Source organism: Rhipicephalus microplus, chromosome 5 (genome assembly GCF_043290135.1).
Source record: "Rhipicephalus microplus isolate Deutch F79 chromosome 5, USDA_Rmic, whole genome shotgun sequence".
NCBI lineage: Eukaryota > Metazoa > Arthropoda > Arachnida > Ixodida > Ixodidae > Rhipicephalus > Rhipicephalus microplus.
Genome location: NC_134704.1, coordinates 45,463,191 through 45,485,154, shown reverse-complemented (window position 1 = coordinate 45,485,154; position 21,964 = coordinate 45,463,191). Strand labels below are relative to the sequence as shown.

General features: G+C 46.6%; 2 protein-coding genes and 1 long non-coding RNA gene across 8 annotated transcripts in view; 2 read left to right on the top strand and 1 right to left on the bottom strand.

Moving 5' to 3' along the window:
- LOC142817761 (uncharacterized) overlaps positions 1 to 21,964 on the bottom strand; it is a 190,104-nt gene that overhangs the window by 86,679 nt on the left and 81,461 nt on the right. The window lies entirely within an intron of this gene.
- Positions 1,111 to 12,966, top strand: LOC142817167 (hemicentin-1-like). The gene is made up of 16 exons (XM_075894230.1): positions 1,111 to 1,297; positions 1,549 to 1,668; positions 1,908 to 2,057; positions 2,642 to 2,923; positions 3,212 to 3,382; positions 3,977 to 4,081; positions 4,187 to 4,468; positions 7,005 to 7,124; positions 7,206 to 7,379; positions 8,463 to 8,744; positions 9,805 to 9,969; positions 10,455 to 10,736; positions 10,864 to 10,992; positions 11,608 to 11,772; positions 12,472 to 12,762; positions 12,839 to 12,966. Exons 1-16 carry the CDS (start codon positions 1,111 to 1,113, stop codon positions 12,964 to 12,966), a joined length of 3,033 nt encoding a protein of 1,010 aa, XP_075750345.1.
- Positions 13,771 to 21,964, top strand: part of LOC119174637 (cell adhesion molecule Dscam1) — a 42,050-nt gene continuing 33,856 nt past the window's right edge. Inside the window, exons 1-4 of one of the 5 annotated variants that reach the window (XM_075895340.1) lie at positions 13,771 to 13,919; positions 14,066 to 14,347; positions 14,954 to 15,073; positions 15,177 to 15,344. In XM_075895340.1, the coding sequence (XP_075751455.1) occupies positions 13,808 to 13,919; positions 14,066 to 14,347; positions 14,954 to 15,073; positions 15,177 to 15,344 (682 nt within the window). In that variant the 5' untranslated portion in view covers positions 13,771 to 13,807. Of the gene's footprint in view, positions 13,920 to 14,065; positions 14,348 to 14,953; positions 15,074 to 15,176; positions 15,345 to 15,868; positions 16,043 to 16,431; positions 16,714 to 17,358; positions 17,479 to 17,586; positions 17,755 to 18,458; positions 18,574 to 18,712; positions 18,995 to 19,608; positions 19,732 to 20,338; positions 20,507 to 21,138; positions 21,529 to 21,964 lie in introns of those variants that run through there. The other 4 variants (XM_075895343.1, XM_075895342.1, XM_037425625.2 and 1 more) reach the window with 4 other exon arrangements.

Below are 21,964 nucleotides of genomic sequence, written 5' to 3'. Positions count from 1 at the left end.
TGCCACCATAACGCCGACCATTTAATGGAGGTAGGCCGCTGTGTCAACGATGTTACATATACGGAAGGCATGTTTCCATTTTCCGATTGAAGTGAAAGGATGAATTCAGTACGGTTGTGCATTTTCGCTGTGATGCTACAGCTGGCCCCAGCAATTTCTTCTGTCGGTAAGCGCGCAAACAGTTTTATATAGTTCTAGGCTATTCGCAATTGAATGTGACCACAGTGAAACGTGCATTTTTCATCTCGTAAAAAAAATTTTAAAAATACCAGTCACATGCTTGCACCGCCTTACAGTCATCGCCTCCGTAGCCTCAAACTTCGAGAGACAATGACCAGAATCAATTACCTCAAATATTCATTCTTTCAACAAACACAATCTGAATGAAACAAGCTTCCTAGAAGTGTTGTATGCATCACGTCGAATAGCCAGTTTCATATCTGTATTCAAGGTCTATAGCGCTGCGCTTGTGAGATCCTGTACATTGCTTTGAACGTTTATGCGTTCAAACAAAAGTACAGGATCTCACAAGCGATCTTTTGCTTTTGTTCTCCTGCTTACAAAGCGTCGTTCACTATGTTTGTGACATGGTGTTTTGTGTTTCCGTTCTCATAGAAGGAAACTGAAAAACAGGAGGCACGGAGGTTAACTAGAAACATATCCGGTTGGCTAACCTACGCTAGAGGAAGGTGAATAGAAAGATGAGAAATAGAGGAGGAAATGAAGTGAGCAATAAATGCACTGGCGCGTACGTGCGAGCTGCGCTACAATAGTAAAAAGTGTTCACTTAAGGCCGGTCGTCTTCAGAAAGCACGAATGTGCCTGTCTCGCGGGCCGACGAGCGATGAGGGCGGTGCTCCAGGAGCATCTTCACGAAGAGCGACCGAATCTTCTTGTGAAAAATGCGCGAGTGTCCTTCCTCTATCCCCCACCTCCCCTGGTATTAGGCTCTTGGAGAAACTGTGTTTATGTAATAAACGAACAACAATCCTGACTGCATGCGGACATTCCACAGAGCCTCCAAAGGTCAACCCATTTTCCTTCCTGAAACGGTGGCGTACCGGCGAGAAGACTTCCGTAACATGCATGGTGACGTCCGGCACGGCACCGATGAAGTTCATCTGGATGAAGGACGGTAAAGAGCTGGCAGAGACGAAGAACGTTCGATTCAAGCACGAGTCGGGATACTCGATGCTCTTCTTCGAACCGGTGGAAGTGAACAGTGGAGGGAATTACACCTGCGTCGTCAAGAACAGAGCTGGTCTTGACTCGTACACGACGTTCCTGGATGTCGAAGGCAAGTGCAGGTTCCTGCCTTTTTTTTCCAAAACGTGGATCTGCCTTCCTAAATGAAAGTGTGCGCGACAATGCTAATTCGAAAATTAAACGAAACTGGCAAGAACTTACAAATACGTGCAAGCAGCTTGTTTTATCTTTTTTTTTCAACACAGTAAAGGGAAACAAGAAGCCTTTATTCTATGGTTCTCGCCTCATGTGTGTCAATATAGGAAATGTTAATAGTAAAACTGCAATATTCGCCTCTTCCAGCACCTCCTAGATGGGTTGAGACTGCTGGAGACCAGAAAATGGCTTTTGGAAGTGAAGTGAAGCTTCACTGCCAAGCTACAGGTTCTCCGCCACCCAAGGTGACATGGGAAAGATACGTAGGTGAGAATGACGTCAACGCTATAAAAATGTACTAGTACCTCTTCTGTATACCAGTTTTTTTTTGTTTAGTTAGAACGCAACAGATATGGAACACTGTAACAATGTTCCCATTTCTTCGAAAGCCAAATGTGCTCAAACACAATTTACCTACATTAAACTCTCCACTTAACCACCAACAAAGCACAAAAAGAAAGGCTTTAGGACGAGCCAACGACTAAATCTTACGTCTTACTTCACAGAGGCGATTCAGGCCTGGACAAAGCTGGGACCCGAAGGAGAAAGCTTGGAAATCCCCAGGGTGACCATAAACGAAACTGGAAGGTATCGTTGCAAGGCCGCCAATGGTGTGAAGCCAGAGACAAGCCACGACTTCCTCGTATCAATTTATGGTGAGAATTCATGCTAACTAATTATAACAAAACGTAGGTGCCAGCACTTGCAGAGCACATTTTCAGGCATTCATTGAACTCTAAGCTCTATTCTGAAAGCAAATACTAAAAAAAAAGATGAGTCTCAGTATTTATAGGTAGCTAAAAAGCAATAATGAACGCGGCACGGCTTACTCAAAATCTAAGCGCGCTTTCTTATGTCGACGGTATGTGGCGCCTCAAGTCCACGTTTTGTTATAGCTGGCATCATAGAACCAGCAGCGGCTTGACGCTTGCTTCGGCCACCGTCACACTTTCCGAACGCTTCATTTCAAAATCAGTGTGTCGTGTTTCCTCAACTAAAAAATTTCGGCACAATTTCTTTCGCCTCTGAGTGGCATCGCGTGTCTTCAGTGCCGAAAACATGCTGTATCGCGTTCCGTCGCGATGCTCTCTGGAAACCTGGAAGTTGGCTTTTCTACTCGCTGCGATGCAGGCCCGGGAAGTGCTCCTTCTCGGTAAGTCATCTTTCAATGCATGCACCTCCTAAACCGAAGCGCGACCGTTCGTGTACATGCAACGACGCATCTGGATAACTCTCGCAGGCGCACCCAAGATTCAACCTTTCAGCTTTCCGAACAGGCTCAAAGTGTTCGGGAGAGCCTCGGTCATGTGCACTGCCGCGGATGGCACGCAGCCGTTTACTTTTTCCTGGCTCAAAGACGGAGTGTCCATGGCGGATGTCAAAAACGTACGTGAGAAAAAGGAGAGCGATTTCTCCGCGCTCATCATCGAGCCGGTGGAGGCTTCTCACGCCGGAAATTACACCTGCATCGTAAAAAACAAGGCTGGATTCGATAGCCACTCAGCGTACCTGGAAGTGGAAGGTACGGTGACATTAATAATAACTGCCCTCCTCATCAGCTATATATACCTTTGTTTTTTTTATTAATTCATTATTATTATTAAAATTGGCTGTTGCAGCTCCACCAATATGGAAGATTGTTCCTGAAAACACAGACATCGTAGAGGGCAAGAAACTTTCGCTGTCCTGCAAGGCGCACGGTTCGCCTACACCAAAGATTTCGTGGATGTTTAGAAAAGGTGATTGATCGGGAAATACTGCTGACTTCGCGTAGAATTGAGCTTTCTGTTGTTTAACAATCAATTTGCAGAAAAATCGAAAGAGTGGACAGCCGTACGGAATGAGACACGAGCTGTCGTGGGAGAAGACGGAACCATTACTCTGGAGTCGGCTACGGAGTCGCACAGTGGAGAGTTCAAGTGCAGCGCCGACAATGGAATAGGACGGCACATCTTCCACACGTTCGCTGTTAAAGTGCGCGGTAAGAAAAAAAAACACATACGCGAGGCACAAACAAAACTACGTGTAAACTACGCATAATCTTTGAATGTGTATAACAGCAACTGCTTATAGCACAAGCTGTCTTAATTGGTGCACGATCTTTAGTCGAAAAAAGCGCTGAAAAAAACGTGCACTAGCGCTTCAACGATTTTTACAGGACTAAAGTGCTTCTCCTGCTCCTTTTGTTCTAGTTTTTCTAGCATCCTTGTCTGAACACTCAATGGAATTATTATGCTTTCCCCCAGAAGACAACCTATCAGCCTTATTAACTGAACTACGGCCGTTACGGCCATGGAGCTACTGCGATGCGGTTGCTTCTACACTTCATGTATACAAGAAAGCAAGCTGCCGGCTGCGCGCGCCAGCCCGCAGCTTCACAACAGGAAAATTGAGGAGCTGCTTAGAACCGATGTGTGACACGGTGTGGCGCGCCGTGTCCGTGGTCGCAGAAGTTGGGGCAAACATTGTGTGACACTGTTACTCGGTTTTACGCTTACGCGTATCCATTCCGAGACAAGCCGAACGATCCGACTGAAACATCAATACCTAAGTGTCTCTCCTCAGAATCTCGCAGTTATCGAGGAAATGAACAACACCGTGGTCGCAATAGCGTACATCGTCGCTGTGCTGTTTGTCGGTGTCTTTCCATCACTCGGAACATCGGCGAGCACCCAGAAAGGTGAGACAGCATTCGTTTTCTGGCATCTTTTCTGAGAGCACGACACCCCTCATTTAGCCTGAGCCGTTCCCTTCTAGAAATAACTTTTTTTTTCCTCTATTTCAGTCCCACCAAAGATATTGGCCTTCCAGTTCCGCAAGACCATAAAACCGGGCGAAAATGCGAGGACCACTTGTCTGGTGGAAGCCGGCGACACTCCGATGACTTTCTCGTGGCTTCGAAACGGCGTGGACGCCTCTGCGACGAAGAACGTGCACGTCGACACGCATTCGGACTATTCGGTGCTGAACGTGAGTCCAGTGGACGCCACGAGTGCCGGCAACTTCACGTGCATCGTCAAAAACAAAGCAGGCTTCGACAGCTTCACGGCGTATCTGGACGTAGAAGGTGAGACGACTGCCATTTACTGCCGCATATGCCGAAGCCACTGGCTTATCTTCCCGCTCCTAAAGTTTTAATTCGTTTAAACGTGAGACACGCATACAAGCACACGCCCTGATATATATATATATATATATATATATATATATATATATATATATATATATATATATATATATATATATATATATATATATATATATATATATGTAAAGTATGGCTGAGCGCTCTCCCCCTCACTTTCCCTGAAAAAAAAAATCCGCTAGTGGCTGTTAGTGGCGCTATTGAGCTAGTGGCGCTATTAGGGATATATGATATGAGTATGTTCAATGCTAAATAAAAAAAAAGTATACTGAATGAAAGGCACTAGTGTCAACACTTAATGCACGCTTGCTCATATTTCGTAATGACGAGTTCTGTATATCTCAGCCAATGCTTTCCACCTCGACAGAACATCATTGAGTGTGTGAACTACGGACGCTTTAACGGTGAAAATGTGACAGTTCCTTTACAACAATATCAGCATTTAGCTGGCAGATAGTTTTCTTTTTCGTTGTTGTTGTTCTTGAATGAAGATAAATATAAAGCAACTAAAGTACAACACTAGGGCCAAGCTTATTGTCCGTCATTATATATGCCAAGAGCCCACTTATGCACGAAATTAACCACAATATGATGACAACATCATGGCCACGCTTAAATAATTAATGAAGAGCGCCGAAACTCATGACATTTTATTAATATTTTGCAACGGAGTGACACAGTGAATGAGATTACGCAAGTTTATTCGTGGCATTAAGTTTTCCAAAGGTTTAATAATTTGCCGCGCGAAGTCAGTCAACTCCGAGATTCATGCATTTTGCGTTCTTGATACTAAAAAACCCAGAGGTAGAAGAAATCTACAGTTTCATGAAGGAAAGACCTGATAAAGATCTCAAAAACTATAGAAACCTTACTCATATGCCGAACTAGGGATCGCTAGCGATTGATTTCCCCTTGCTTTTCTTTGTTATCATCCCAATTTCTTGCTTATGGTACCACCAATCTGGTGATAACTCAAGTTGAGGGTTATACTAGCACTCCTGAAGAATCGCGAAAGAAGGATATTTAAATGCAACAGTGACATAGTACCGGACAACCTTCAATAAATGTTGAGAGAATGGCGAACACAACAAAAATTGTACAGGAAACCCCGAAGCCCTTAATTTTACAAGCCGATGTTACATTGGTGCACACCATCATATCTAACAAAACATACCAGTGTGCGCCACAAAACACCAGTCTTTTCATAAGAGCCCGACTTTAGTGCGAAAGAAAGAACACTAGAAACCAGTCGCAGTAATTACAAAATTGCTGAGGCCAAGTCCTGACACATCCACCAGGTGATAGCACGTCTGAAAGAGGGATTAATGTTTAATAATTCAAGCGCCAAAGGTTCCACGTTTGGCAAAACTTGAGGGAAATCGAGTAGATTCAAATTCAGCTACAATATCTGTCGGTGTTACCAAAGCTGGCGGTTCGCAAAATCAACACGGAGTGGCGCACCCTGTCCACAAGACACAAGCTTTTGCACGACTGCAGCGCTAGCTGTGATCTCAGTTGACGCACAATATGGCGTTAAATGCACGCTGAAGCGCTGCCGCTAGTGAAACCGGTTCACTCCACTGTATGCGATGTGTTCTAGTGTGCCACTTGGTACCCAGTGAGTTCCAACTATGACCACCATCTTCCTTCTGCGGTTTACGATACTTAGTACATGCGCAACCACAATATTCGCCGAAAAAGGTAAGCCGTGAACTATCCCAATGTTTACGAGACCTCGAACTAAGCGACTGAGCTCCACAAATTATCTTTAGTGGCGCCGAAGATACAGCCTTTTCACTTCCGCAAGACGGCAAAGCCTGGCGAAGCCGTAAGAACTACTTGCGTTGTAGAAGCTGGCGATCGTCCAATGACGTTCTCTTGGCTAAGAAACGGACACGACGCATCTTCACTTCCAAACGTCAAAATCGATACCCACTCGGAGGTATCGTTGCTGACCATTTCACCCGTGAGTGCATCAAGTGCGGGAAACTTCACGTGCATCGTGAAAAACAAGGCGGGCTTCGACAGCTTCACTTCGCTTCTGGAGGTCGAAGGTAAAACGCGAGGCCATTGCACTCTGTATTGTAGATCACATTCCGCGGTATACGAGATACGTCACAACATGTAGACAGTTTATTTCGATTCTACTGGTGCAACTTCCTAAATAAGCAACGTGACACTGCTTGGTACTGCCAGTTTTCTATTCCCAAAAAAGAGTTGCCGAGTTACACACTAGTAAGATAATTTCGAGGTGAGTGAGATGATGACGTCACCACACTGACTGAGTTTAGCGAAATCCTGAACGTGCATGGGCTCATGAAAGCACGCATACATATGGTGACACTTGAGTTGTTTAGCGTAGTGTAGTTGTGTTGGTGGTGCGTGAAGCTTGACACTGCCACAGCTACGGTTAACAAGGAAATGTGTGCGACACGCTTTGACGCAACGTTGTTTGCAGCGCCACCCGAATGGAAGCGAGAGCCAATGGACAAGTCCGGAGTGGTCGGAAGTACGGTGCGCATCGACTGCCTCGGCTCGGGCTCCCCTGCCCCGAAAATGAGCTGGCACATCGCACGAGGTAAGCTGCGCATGTTCCATCAATTCTGTCTTCAACGTACGAATAGGCCGCTTAAAGGGTTTACTCCGAAACGTCGTGCAGGTGACGGCTTCCAGCAGAGTGTCAGCGATGCGATTGCATCAAGAACTACAGTGCATGAAAACGGAACACTCGTCCTCCACGAACTGGACAAAGCTGACAGTGGACAGTACACATGCACTGCCGACAATGGGGTGGCTCCTGTGCTAAGGAAAACGATTACCCTAAAGATAAACGGTGAGAGCAGAAACCGGCAAACATCGACAATGATTGAGTACACATATAGAAGCACAGGTGTGCGCACAGAGGGGCGACTGCCCTGTCTAATGTTCTAAAGATGACGCCAAGCCTGTCTTACACATATACTCAGTCGGATGTGTTCTGTCATTTCATTTGTATGTACTATTGTGTTAATGCCGTGTCTTTACTAAAATGGCGGCCGAGGGCCCCCGGTATTATAATCCATGAACTGTTTACGTCCTAGTTACTCCCTGAAGCCTGGGATCGAAAGTGAGCCTTTAGGAGAAGCCCGTCGTCGCTTCAGTTTCATTGTTTCATTCAGTGACAAGCTTATTTTCTTTCGAACTAAATCAACGAGACAGTGAACAACCCTGCGCTCGTCTATGTATATAACAGAGTCCTTCTTTACCTATGTCACTCCTATGGGCCACTCCGTCATGCGTTAAAATGTTCTCAATGTGTCACAGGTACATCTAAAGGAGAGGCGACTTCTAGCAATGCTTTAACGGCGCTCCCAACATATGCGTGTTCTCGTCGTATTTTCTACGCGAAACATGCTGCGTTTGCCGCAATACAAAACACTGCCTTTACCTGCATGAAAAGACACAAGATGAAACTATGCCGCTAAATCCGCAAAGAACACTCAGACAATCAAGAAAACCACGTCGACATGCAGAACAGGCCGAAAGAAAATTCGTATTCACGCGCAAAGACTCCTGGTCTTCTACAATGTTCCCTGCAGTCGACGACATGTGGCGCAGCGTGTCTGTAAAGCGAGACTACACGCGATCAAGCCGAGACTTGTGAAACGCCATTTTGCGATCATTTACCAGTAGCCTGGACGAGCCGAAATGCCACACGAGTGCATAAGAAGCGCTCGGGTGTCGGCAGGATGCCCACAAAACAGAAAGCCTCGAGCGGCGATGGTTTGCCTAAAGGCAACGGCAGCGATGCACCTTCTACTCGCTTGCATTCCGTGCATCGCAGCGAGTAACGTAAGGGGTAAGTCATTTTGAAGCCGCACTCCAGCATCACTGATACGATTGGAAAGCCTTGACGAGCAGAACAAAATACATGCAGTTACTCCCAAGATCATCGCTTTCTCGTTCGCCGGAACAGCGAAGCCCGGAAACAACGTACGAACGACGTGTTTTCTGGCGGAAGGCGACATGCCGGTCACCTTCACCTGGCTTCGCAACGGCGTGGACGCATCGCAGTCAAAAAACGTGCACATCGTGTCGCACAGCGACTTCTCCGTGCTCAGCATCAACCCGGTGGATGGACAGAGCGCCGGAAACTACACCTGCATCGCGAAGAACCGCGCGGGCTTCGACAGCTTCATGGCGTTTCTTGACGTTGAAGGTAAGCGGTGCTGATTTCCGTGTCCAAGCTAATTGCATTATCCGCAACAATTTTCACTATGTATAATATATGTCAATGTTTACTATATATAGTATTTCTTCACTGCTGATTCGGTGTCGAATTGTGACGCAACGCTAACACAGACGGACAGTGAAGAGACAACAGAACAAGCGCAGGTTAGTGCTTGTCTTGTCGTCTCTTCCTCCTCCGTGTGTTAGCGCTATGTCACAATTTCATGCATATTACCAACTAAACCGAAAAGCCACGCTGATTCCGCGGTTCATGTAGATTACTTCCAAAAAAGCTAAGCGTCAATATTACCTACTGAGTCAATATTTTTAATTAGTATGACGAAAGCGAGGTAAAAATGATACAGATGTCGGCATTGCGCGAAATGCCAGTGATGCAGGTAGTAAAATATGGCAAGTACTCGCCACGTTGCTTGAAATAATCAGTTTACTTGAAATCCGCCTTCCTAAAACAGCCTACTATTGATATAGCGCAGCTTTCGTCGCATATGTTCATAATAGCAATAATTGTTGGTGTTTTACGTCCCCAACCTTGGTTAGAAGGGACGCCGCGTCGTAGTGCAAGGCTCACAAGAACTTTGGTCAATCGAAATGCAGCCGCAACGGCTGGATTCAAGCCGCGACCTTTCAAATTATCAATCGGGTACCATAACCATTAGACTGCCAAGGGGGGTTCAAGTATGTTATAATGTACTTCCAATAGAATGCAGCGCAGAAGCACAGAGAACCTCAAACGTTCCAAATAAGATGTGTCACGAGCAAGTTAACACCCGAACACAAGCTCCAGAAGCTCTTATCTCAAGTAACTTACACTTTCTTACAGCACCTCCAAGCTGGTTACGTGAGCCTCAGGACATGGGAGGAAAACTGGGCACTATGCTTGTCATCCCGTGTACAGCATCAGGCTCACCTACGCCAACCATTCGATGGTTCAAGCTTCAAGGTTGTCTCAAAAGCCACACCATACCTTTTTTTTTCTCTTTTTACGATGGCACGCGTATTATTTACAATTTTTTTATCATTTTGTGCAGACGTTAGCCCTTCGAACACGAAAGCACCCCAGCCCCGTGAAACCGACAAGAACGGGACCCTGGTGATCTCTAATTTGGAAACGCACGATGCCGGACAGTACGTCTGCGAGGCTGATAACGGCATCGCGCCAACATTGAGGAAGACTGTCGTCATCAAAGTAACGGGTGCGGTTTCTACTGCGAATATAATACGAAAGTGTTGAAGTGCACTAACGTGAGTTCAGAGGAAAGAAAATGGCTCCTGCTCGTCGACCGGCAGTGGCTGTGCTCTTCTGTAAAGAGAGACTCCCAGCAAACTAATATCAGCTTTACCCGACATGCGGCGCCCTATGTCCGTACCGTACAGTGCCATCTGTGCGCTCGTGTATGCCGTGGCGTTGCCCACTATGCGTTAAGCCACATAGCCAACATGTCGTTTGTCCTGATGAGCAGCGCAAAACGCGCGGAGCATACCTCTCTAGCGTGCCTCCTTTCAGATATCGTAAAAAATCGCGCACATCTCATCGCTGCCATTCTCGTTTTTCTCCCCCTCCCCACGACTTCGCAAAACAAAGGTGAGTTCTTACGCAGAAGCTGTTTTCTTCTCTATGAGAGACGATTTTTTTGGGGGGCAACTTCACGTCGCAGTTATCATGCGCAATTTTTTTCAGAGGTTCCCGAAATACGGCCGTTCGGCTACTCCAAGAACATTCCGGTCGGCGGCAAAGCCCTCGTTACGTGCTTGATAACTTCCGGAGTCCAACCCGTGACATTTTCGTGGTTGAAGGATGGTCAGTCGTTGCACAGGGTTCAAGGAACACGGCTGAAAGCAGACCCAGACTATTCCGTGCTCCTTCTGGAGCCCGTCTTGCCTTCGCACGTTGGCAACTACACTTGCATAGCAAAGAACAAGTTCGGCTTTGACAGCTACACAACTATTCTGGAAGTAGAGTGTGAGTACATAGGAGGAGCTAGAACAAGCTTCTCAATATAAACCGTTATATAAATTGGTAGGAGATTATCGAAAGCCACGTTTACGTTGTGCTGCTTGCGGTGACATTGTGTGCTTGCTTTCGACAGCTTCGCCAGCGTGGAAAAAGGTCTCCGGAGACATGTCAGTTGTTCTGGGCGGGACACTTGTCATTGAGTGCTTGGCCTCCGGCTTTCCACGTCCCACGATAACCTTCCGAAAGACATCGCACAAGCACGGTACGTATTCGTATGTCTCATTATCTTTATCAAGAGACCAAATAAGTGGTAACGGTCGGCCCGCGAGTTGAAGTTGATTCTATGACACCTCCGCGAAGTTCGCGTCGTATAGACAAGAACAAGCCACAGCTATGCCATGTGTTTCAAGTTGAAATCAGTTGATTCCCTTTGTCTCGTTGTTTCCGATACGAAATATGTCTCCAAACTTGAAGGAGAAGTTCAACTCGGCCATAGTAAGGTAGAATAAATTGTTCTACTCGTAAACAGCACATCTATGAGCTCTGCCAGCTCACCTATATTTTAGGTTGGTTGGTTTACGGAGTTTAGCGTCCCAAATCGACTCAGGCTATCAGAGACGAAACAGCTCCTGATAATCTGAACCATCTGCGGTTATTTGACGTGCGCTGAGATCGCGCAGTACGTGGGCCTCTAGGTTTGCTCCTACATCGAAAGCCGACCCCAGCGGCCGGGATCAAACAGGCGTCTTTCGGGTCAACAGCCCAGCACCATATATATAACTACTGGGCCACCTATATTCCGTGACAAGAATGCATACCGCTGCTTTCAGTGATGATCGCATAACTGACCTTTATGTTTTTTTTTCTGCTATTACAGATAAACCTCCAATCACGCAAGTGGAACGCGACCGGACCGCCATTCATCGCAACGGCACTGTCATCATCACACGAGTATCACTGGGTGACACTGGAGAGTACAGCTGCGAAGCTGAAAATGGTGTACCACCAAGCATACGACACACTGTCAAAGTCTCCGTAAACGGTGAGACGGCGCCTCAAACGAAAATGGCCGTTCGTGGGCACATACGCAGCCACTTCGCAGTACAACTTCGAACTCGCTGGCGTAGCCCGTCCCGGGCTTTTCCGTAACCGAACCCGCACACTCTCAAAGCAACCTGGATAACGGCATTGGACCAGCACCAACAAAGTGCACGAATTAAAAAGCTCTACAAAGCGGTTCTGTCAAACAGCTTACAAAATGGGCATCTGTAAAATCGCGGTTCTCGGCAAGAAAGCAGTGTAGTTTGGCATACGCACGCAGTGTGTCGCGATCAGTCCGTTATTGCACGCCAAGTTCAAACGTCGTCGCCAGGGCACGCACGAGCTGTGTCCATTTTATTCTTCCTGCCTTGTTCGCGCGGTTGTGGACGCCAGAAAAATGAGTAGACACCGATACATGCTCGGCTCTTAAATCATCAAGATTTGACAATAACTGATTTGTAGAAGTGATCATGCACACGTGAGAGAATTCAGCAAGTTCTGCACACCTCGTCACACAAGGGATAAGCCGAAAGTGCCGATGACTATGGCTTCGATGTTCATGATTGCGGCCCTACTGGTAATGCGATGGCCAAGCCTTCACGCCGGTGAGTGTATAGCTGGCCAGCTTGTCCGCTCGTTTTATGTCGCATGAAATTCAGGTGTTCGAAATCTCGACTCCTGCTTTCTTGTTTTCCCTCAGCCACAACCGAAGCACCGAAGCTGCAGGCATTCACATTTCCCGGATCAGTGAAGCCGGGTTCTCGCATATCGGCCATCTGCATGACAACATCAGGCCGCGATCAAGTGACGATAACCTGGCTCAAAAATGGAAACGATGTAAGCGCAGAAAAAAATATATTTGTAGAGACGAAACGAGGCGTTTCGGTGATCCTCATAGAGCCAGTTGAAGTGTCCAACGCAGGAAACTACACTTGCATAGCAAAGAACCGGGCTGGTTTCGACAGCTACACGGCAGCGCTGGATGTTCAAGGTACGAAAAGCACCTCAAAGTAAGACGTGTGCGAAAGAAGAACATGTCTCTATTTTGAATACTATTTCTCCAACAGCTCCGCCGTCGTGGAAGAAAACTCCGGCAGACGTGAGGGTGAACATCGGAGAGCGCGCCATTTTTGAATGCTTGGCGTACGGCTCCCCAGTGCCAAGAATCAGCTGGAGAAAACAAGGAAGTAAGTGAGACCGAGCCCAAGAACTTTCGTTCACTCACGTTTACACTTTTTCGGAAAAATGTTCTATATCTTTGTTTGTTTGTTTGTTTGTTTGTTTGTTTGTTAGCTCTCGCATCACACTTCTGTCATCTCTCTTTCTCTATTCCAGGAGCAATGAAGTCAGATTCAAGCGATAATGGTACCTTCGTCATTAAAGAAGTTTCCATGATAGATGGCGGTCAATACGTTTGTGAAGCAGATAACGGGATCGCACCCATCGCCACGCACGGATTCACGGTTGCCGTGAACGGTGAGATGAGTATTGCACGGATTTCACCTTCCATGCTACATGCACTACACCGCATTTGCTTTAATGCTGCAAGAGCTGCTCCAAATCTAGTCGAGACGTCGCGAAACGTATGCACTCTTTGCAGTTTGTGCAGAAAGAAGGCGACGTCGACTAGCAACGTTTGAACACCGGCAATGAGCGGCGAGTTTAGAAATTAATCGCAGTGCTCTCGTAACGTAAACAAGCGGGAGTCGTTTGTGAAACCCCGAAGGCCTGACGCTCTGGCAGGAAACCCAATGCGATCACGAACAATATCGCCCAAGAAAATACATCGGCCCCTGATGTTGACTTTTTAAATCAACAGCAAGCTAGTACCGTGATTTGAAAACCGACGCTTTCGTACATCTATAGGTAGTAATAGCAGCTTTCTACGATATGTGGCGCCCCTTGTCCACGGATAAATCGTCGCAGAAAGCCCCCTGGCAGAGACTACAAGCACTAATCCAAACGTTAGACTGTGACTGTGACAGCGAGGTACCGCACATAAGATCGTCTTCGCACTTTTTTTCAAGAGGCACACCATGAATTCCCACCTCGGGAAAAGCAAGACGAAGAGGTATCTACCGCAGTCGACAACGCTTCCATTGTGCTGCGTTCTCCTGCTCGCGTTCGTACGCTATTCCGACGGTTCAAGTAAGTTGCAGCGTTATTTGCCTCAATATGCCCGTTCTTAACCAATGTTGAGCGGTGAAATATAGCTAAAACACGCCGACTACGTGAAAAAGCCAGAGCACGTCGAGCATAATGATAGATTACACGCTTTCGGTATTCATTTTCAGCCCCACCTCGAATACGGCCATTCTCATTTCCCAAGGTAGCGAGTAAGGGTGAGAGAATCAGCATCATCTGCTTGGTCAGCGAGGGCACACCGCCTTTTTCCTTCTCATGGTCCAGAGAAGGCAAAGAAGTGCAGGCGACCGAGAACGTGAAGCTCAAGGCGGAAACCGAGTATTCGCTCATGATTATAAACTCCATCGACGAAAGGAGTGCCGGAAATTACACGTGCATCGTCAAGAACATCTTCGGATTCGACAGCTACTCAGCGTACCTTGATGTGGAAGGTAAGATGCTTTCACTGTGGCCACGTGTGTTCAACGAAAGCGAAGTTACCCATAAATTTTGAAAAATCTCAAATACGACGGTCGGAAGTACGCGAACTTCACTGCGCGCAAATATCCGAATATCGAGTTTTTGCATTCTATATAACCAGAATGAGAAAGAGAGAGAGAGGAAAAATGAGTGAGAAAACAAAAGGCGTGTTAGCCGATAGAGAAGACTGTGTTTGGTCAATCTAGACGAGGGGAAAAAGAAATGAAGAGAGTAAAGCAATTACGAACGCCGGTCTAAAATAAACATTAAAATTCCCAACATGTGTGCTAAGTTGAGCATCATATATAGCCCTACCAGCTTTTGCAGCTTCAAACCCCATTTAAAGGACATAGACACATTATAAGCCATCAATCATTGCTTTCCTTATGCAATTATATGAACTCGTGGTTTGTTTACACGACAGCTATCAGTCAGGCACCTGACTGAACAAACGAAGCCAGTTGAGTCCACAGCACAGGTCTAGCAGAGTTGTCTCGGCCACCGCAAAGTAATGTTATTTGTAGCGCATATTTTAACGTAGTAGTCATACTATAAATGTTGATTCTTTTTTCCATCAGCATCACCGGTGTTCAAGAAAACGACGCCAGATACAAACGTCGTTCAAGGCGGCAGCGTCACTCTCAGCTGCCACGCGACCGGCTCCCCGAAGCCCACAATCAGTTGGTCTAAACAGACAGGTACGTGTACGATTGTGCTACGACAACCAAAGTCGAATCGAAGTTACGAATGTATAAACCTCTGCGAATCCCGTTTGCCTACTACCACGATAACATAATGCAGGCGCTGCCGGGGAGACCACAATTCCAGCTACAGATCCACGAATGCTGGCTTCTCCTAACGGCACACTGGCAATAGAAGACGTCGCTGAGGACGACGCCGGGAAGTACACCTGCAGGGCTACTAACGGCATCGGATCTGTCAGCCACTCGCTGTACTTGCACGTACGGGGTATGAAGCGACGCCAAGATTCGCATGTCTGGGACTTGCTTGTGTTACATAATCCACTGCATAGCATACAAGGCACCGTACAAAGAGGAAGATGGGACCACTCTACTAGATACGCTTAACCCCGATTCTCCAACATTCGCTGTGTTTTTACACAGCAAATGCTGCATGAAAGTGCATCACCTAGTGCTCACAACTATCACTGCATGCAATGGAGGAGGCTTTCCGAGTTCGTTCATGCTCAGCTACTCGAATGGAGCCAGGGAACTGAGTTCGTTGACAAAACCCGACGCTACACGCCTGTGCTCCTAATGATGCACGGCACAAAGCACGCGATGACAGTGGGATGCTGCTGCTGGTAAAACCACGTAAACACGTCACTTCAAATGTAGAGGGTTTTTCTACCTTCGTCCAGTAATAACAGTTTTCCACGACATGTGGCGCCTCTTGTCCACGCGACAGGGGTCGAATAAAAGACACCTGGCAGCGAATGTACGCACCAAAGCCACTCACTAACACCATGATTGTCGTAGCAGGCCACCGCACATAGGATGCTTAGACTGAGTTCCCAAAAAACACCTCGAAAGCTCACGGGCAAGGAGTGACAACCGAGATGAACGTACTTCACCTACTGTCGAGAACTACGCTTTTCGCATCGTGTGTGCTTTTCTGCATCTGCACGACCACCATCGAGTGCTCAAGTAAGTTCTCCGTTTGTTTGACAAACAACGTGTGCCTTCTGTTGACTTGATATTAATTGGAGTGATGCTAGAGTCACTATGTGAAGCATTCACGTTCATGGACACTTCCACTTGTACTGCGAAAAACCTTTCATAGTCTGTATTTATTAATCCGGCCCCCAAATATTCTCATTGATTTCCATTTATGAGGGAGGCTTGGGTTCTCCTCGTGTGACAAACGTCACTTTAAGCCTGCCCTCATCTTTGAGAAAAAAATTAAATTAAATTGCATTGAAATGAATTGAAACTAAACGACATATCATACCTGCTACGCTAGGCTAAATACGATGTTCAGCCTGCAGAAGAATGCGATGGCCGGGCGTACGCTAACGTTTTGTTTTGTTTTGCAGCACCTCCGAAGATAAAGCCCTTCTCGTTTCCCAAAGTAGCCAGCAAGGGCGAGAAAGTTAGCATTATCTGCTTGGTCAGTGAAGGAACGCCACCGTTTTCATTTTCCTGGTCGAAGGATGACAGGGAACTGCAGACTACGGAAAACGTGAAAGTGAAAGCGGAGCCCGAGTACTCCGTGGCTTTCATCAACTCTGTTGACGAGAAAAGTGCCGGCAACTACACCTGCATCGTCAAGAACATATTCGGCTTCGACAGCTACTCGGCCTACCTAGATGTCGAAGGTACGTTTACTAATTGTTTCTACTCAACAGCTTCTACCTTTTCTGTGCGCATCATATTGTATAGGTATAAGCGCCCAGAAACGTACCACGCATGCAGGACTTTTTCACTATACGTACAATTCGATCTTGACACGGCGCCACAATGACAATGTTTCTGAAATTAAGTGTGAATTCAGCAAACCTTTTTGCTTCCCTTAGTTCACATCTCTTGTTACTTTAACGACCCTTGCAGTATCTATCACCGAAGGAATTTCTACATCACTCTTCCTGTGCTGCAGTAATAGAAAGCGTGTCAGATTGGCCTGTGCTGCTCAGCTGGGAAGCCTGTTCGAAGTCATACACGGCCCTTTGATTTTGAACTGTGCGAAAGTGAACAAGCAACCATCTAAAATAAACGATAACTTCAAACGATGGTTACCGCTTTGGCTGACAAGGAGGCACATGGCAACTTGCCTCACGTCGCGAATAAACAGAGAAAAGAGAAAAAAAAATAGGAAGCGATTCGGCGAGGTATCCCTTCAAGAAATTTTGACCGACACTATAGAGGGGAGATAATGACGAATGACGAGTGATTCTTGCGATGAATGTATCGTCCATGTTAAAACGGAAATGGCCATACACGCCCACTCTTGTTGCTTTGCGCAGCGCCACCCGTACTGAAGAAAACAACGCCCGACACGAACGTTGTTCAAGGAGGCAGCGTTACTCTGAACTGCCAAGCTACCGGTTCACCGAAGCCCACTGTAAACTGGTCGAGAACACCAGGTATGACTGAATAAACTTCGATAAGCACACACACAACAAACACAATTAGGAACGCGAGTACAATCGCGGTGTAAGATTCTGTTGTCTGAATGACATTTACTAATGCAGCAACAGCCGGAGGGGCGGTGGTTCCCGCTGCCGAAACTCGGATGGTGGCATCACCAAACGGCACACTGCTAATCGAGGATGTCGTAGCTGAGGATGCCGGGAAATACACATGCACGGCCCGGAACTCCATAGGATCCGTCAGCCACTCGCTGTACCTGCACGTCCGGGGTATGAAACGACGACTGTGCTTGCGGCAAACACCATTCAAAACAGCATGACAAACCGCTCTTTTCAACTGCCTACGCACTTCTAACTGTACACGACAATACGGCCCTGTTATGCTGGCTTGTCGAAGCTGTGGATGTTCGGTAAATCTCCTCAGTAGTAAGCTTCCGGTGACGGAGCTTGGGGCGCTCCCTTCATGCTACTCCAGATGTTGTTTTTAGCGAAAACTATAATAATTATTAGCATACACTAGTGGCGTCATGAAGCACTGAAAAGCACACTTTGCTATTCCGAAAAAAAGAAAGAGCCTCTGCTATTAGGGCCCTGCATGCAGCACGCTGGCAAGGCCTGAAAAACGCCACTGAAACGCCTTAATGAATAAACTAGCTATGTGTCTCCCAACGAAACAAAGGTTGCACTCTGACAACGCAACATTTACGTCGATAAAACGCATAAACGCGTAACATAGGCCCCACATATTTGAGTAAGCAAAAATACAACTTTGAAATACGAGGCTTTTTTTTTTTTTACAATGTGCGCGTAATATCACTTTTCTTCGACATGTGGCGCCGCTTGTCCGTGAACCAAGGGTCGCAGAAAGTCTCCTAGCGTCGACTACAAGCACTATTACCACAATGACCATGGCTGTCAAAACATCCCGCACGTATAGGCATGCGACGTCGTTACCTAATCTTTCGAACGAAAGCAACGTGAAAGCCAAGATGTACAAAAACGTGAGAGCGTTTCTTCAGCCACTGACAACAATGCTTTTGGGGCTCTGCGTTTTCTTGCAAGTAGGAATACGCTTCTCCGACTCTTCAAGTGAGTACTACATTTTATGACACCATGCACGCACTTCACGGGCTCAAATGCAGCTACTAACAAAATCACCAGCGTTACATTTTGAAAAATCTATGTGAAACACGGTCGTATAACAGTGTGACCACGCTTCATTTTGCAGCTCCTCCAACGATAAAGCCTTTCTCCTTCGCCAAAGTAGCCAGCAAAGGCGAGAAAGTGAGCATCCTGTGCTTCGTTAGCGGGGGCACACCACCTTTCTCTTTTTCGTGGCTAAAAGATGGCAAGGAGGTACAGACGACAGAAAACGTGAAAGTCAAGACGGAGTCTGATTACTCCCTGACGATAATCAGCTCCATCGACGAAAGAAGCGCCGGCAACTACACCTGCATCGTGAAGAATATATTCGGCTTCGACACCCACTCAGCCTATCTAGACGTGGAAGGTGAGTTCTCGTTGTTTGCTTAGTGAACAGCAGATTCAGCACCCAGGCATGCGACTCACCTAATACGAATACGCGTCGACATAAAGAAATGTGCTTTGAACGCTGATAGATTGATATGTGGGGTTTAACGTCCCAAAACCACCATAATATTATGAGAGACGCCGTAGGGGAGGGTTCCGGAAATTTCGACCACCTGGGGTGATTTAACGTGCACCCAAATCTGAGCACGCGGGCCTCAGCTGATCTGAACGCTCAATAATTTCAGTTACCCTATATAATGTATCGAGCAACTGACACTCTTTGCCACATTATCAGCAAGCCCGAAGGTGCCCAAGATCTCACAAAGTTAACTTCAACTATATAGAACTAAGGAAAAAGAACGTTTAAAGTCGGCAGCAGTAGAACAAAAAAATATTGCAGAATCACTTTTAGGAATGCAGTTGCTAGTAGCAAAGACAGGTATGTTGCTGAAGCGCTCGTTCCAGCGACATTAAACATGTTAGCTAACTAATGATTGCGCGAACTAGTGTTGCACGTTATGCTCTATAAAGACACGCACAATGAAAGCAATACAACGTTTTGTAACCGATGCTCAATACTGTGGCTTTGCCCAGCTCCACCGGTTCTCAAGAAAACAACGGCCGACACGAACGTCGTTCAAGGCGGCAGTGTGGTTCTCAGTTGTCAAGCTGCCGGGTCGCCTAAACCAACCGTGAAGTGGTCAAGAACAACATCAGGTACGGCACCAGACGACGCTTAAAACAACGACAAATGACCGAACACTGCTCTAGTTCGGAAAAGTAGCACGAAGATGAAACGAAACATTGAGTACGCGTCATAGCGACACACTCTTTCTAGAAAAATGACATTCAGAAGATTGAGTTTGTACAGTCTAAAGCAGTTCGTTTACTAAGTTTTGTAAGCCGTAGATATAAACGATATTTTCGTCTTGCTATACACCTATCTATTTTTTCATCTTTCTCTAACAGTCTGAACCTTTCCCCCTTTTCAACACGTCGTCATACATGCTGAACGTTTAAACATTCTGCATTCTCTAATTAACTCGTCACAACCCAATTCTTCAGACAAATATGTAACCTTCGCTGACTCTTCCCGTTCTCACAGCGCTCACTAAATCTTTTAACATTTCAAACAACAAGTACGTTCAAACACAGTTCTTTCCATCAACAATTGAACACTGCAATAGTTTACCAGCAAGTATTTGCGAATAGTATAATGTCGTGACATTTTGTCAGCACATACTCCCCACTCCTGCAATAGCCCCAATCGGGGCTGCAGTATGAGAAAATATTAGTGAAGTAACAAAAAAATGTGGATTCGCAGGTACTGCAGACGAGGTCACCTTTTCTGCATCCGGCTCCCGAATACGAGCATTCCCCAACGGCACGGTGGTCATCGACGACGTCACAGCAGAAGACGCCGGAAAGTACACGTGCAGGGCCCAAAACGGCATCGGATCAGTCAGCCACTCCCTGTACCTACACGTCCGTGGTATGAACTTGAAACATCGCGAACGCAGGAGCAAATCCCATTTTCACTAAATAATTAGCGCAGAGGATTATCCGATGTCCCTGTCATTTCGATGTCCCTGTCTCACCTCCCGGAAGAATGCCGTGTTCGGAAACACGACACATTAAGGAGCATGGGTATACATAACGCGCCTAACAATGATTTTAAAGCACAGCTAACCAAGAAGGCAAAGTTGGCTGTAGAATCAGTTGCGCTGAGTTATCACTATAGCTCGTTGCGTAAAGAATCAAATGTCATCCAACAAGCAGCTTTAGTCCATGAAAGGAAGAGCTTGAAATGTTCATATAGTGGAGTGTAAACTCCTGCTTACTTTGCGCCGGGGTAACCACTGTTTCGCAAACACCAAATTGTACAAAGATAATACGCACAATAACTTCGTATGTGAAAGGGTTTGCTATATATATATATATATATATATATGAACACAAAGATAAGAGTGCGGTAAACGAAGATTACTAGAGTGATGCGAGACGAATACACGACAGAGTTCACCTGAAACCTCAGCTTTTCAGTACGCATGCAACACGCGCATGACCCGGCGAGCGACGTCCAATGTGTTTGGTCTCCTTGCGACCGTAGCGGCGAAGCGACGCATTCGTCCGCGAAGTGTCGTCTCGGTTTTCGGCAACGAACAGAGGCCACCGCCGCGCCACTGTTACGACGTCGCCTGCGTCGTTCTTTTTTCCCACGTCCTACAAGCAGCGACAATGCGATTGGCCCGTTCGCCACTGCCGCAAAAGAAACGCTGCCAAGACCAGCGCGCGTGCGTCGCGCGACCGCGTGCTCCGCAAAGACGCCGTTCTTTCCATACCTAAGAGGCGCTCTGCTCTTTATTATTTTTTCTCGACGTACGCATACACGAAGAGCACACTCGCGTGTGCCTACACGAAGATTCCAACGCACACCGCTCGTCATGAGGCTCGTCCCGATCCAGGTGTGGTGCCTTTTGGCTACGCCATTCGTGCAGCCCAGCAACGCGGAAGGTAAGTCTGCATATGCAGTGTTCTTCGCAATGATTTTCTTGGAATGTGCCGAATTTCAGGCGGCTAATCGCAACCATGCGATGATCCTCCGATGCCATTAGAGATGCACAGTCTATCAAGCAGAAATATATTGGCGACCGTTATCATACGATGAACTTACGCTATCAATCTCGATGTTTGAGCGGATTGGCACGGTATACTTTAGAAGTTTAAAACCGCACAGAAGAAAGCATATCCCCAGTAAAAGGAGGACACACGCAAGAGAGCAAATTCCAGTGTTCTTCGTTTACTGGTATTTCGTTTCCTGCGCAGTTATCAAGTTTAAACTAATCAGCAAGAGAGTCTGCAGAAAATTTTAATGCGAAGCGTTTTTTTTTTTTTTGCGAAACGAACCTGAATCTCGAAACTAATGAATAAGATCCCTGTTTCAGGCGTT

What these genes read in the sequence shown, in the direction of transcription:
- LOC142817167 (XM_075894230.1), top strand. Translation starts at nt 1,111, where the DNA reads ATGAAGTTCATCTGGATGAAGGACGGTAAAGAGCTGGCAGAGACGAAG. An exon ending in GACGTTCCTGGATGTCGAAG is followed by an intron (nt 1,298 to 1,548) that starts GCAAGTGCAGGT and finishes CGCCTCTTCCAG; the next exon opens with CACCTCCTAGATGGGTTGAG. An exon ending in TGTCGTCATCAAAGTAACGG is followed by an intron (nt 9,970 to 10,454) that starts GTGCGGTTTCTA and finishes AATTTTTTTCAG; the next exon opens with AGGTTCCCGAAATACGGCCG.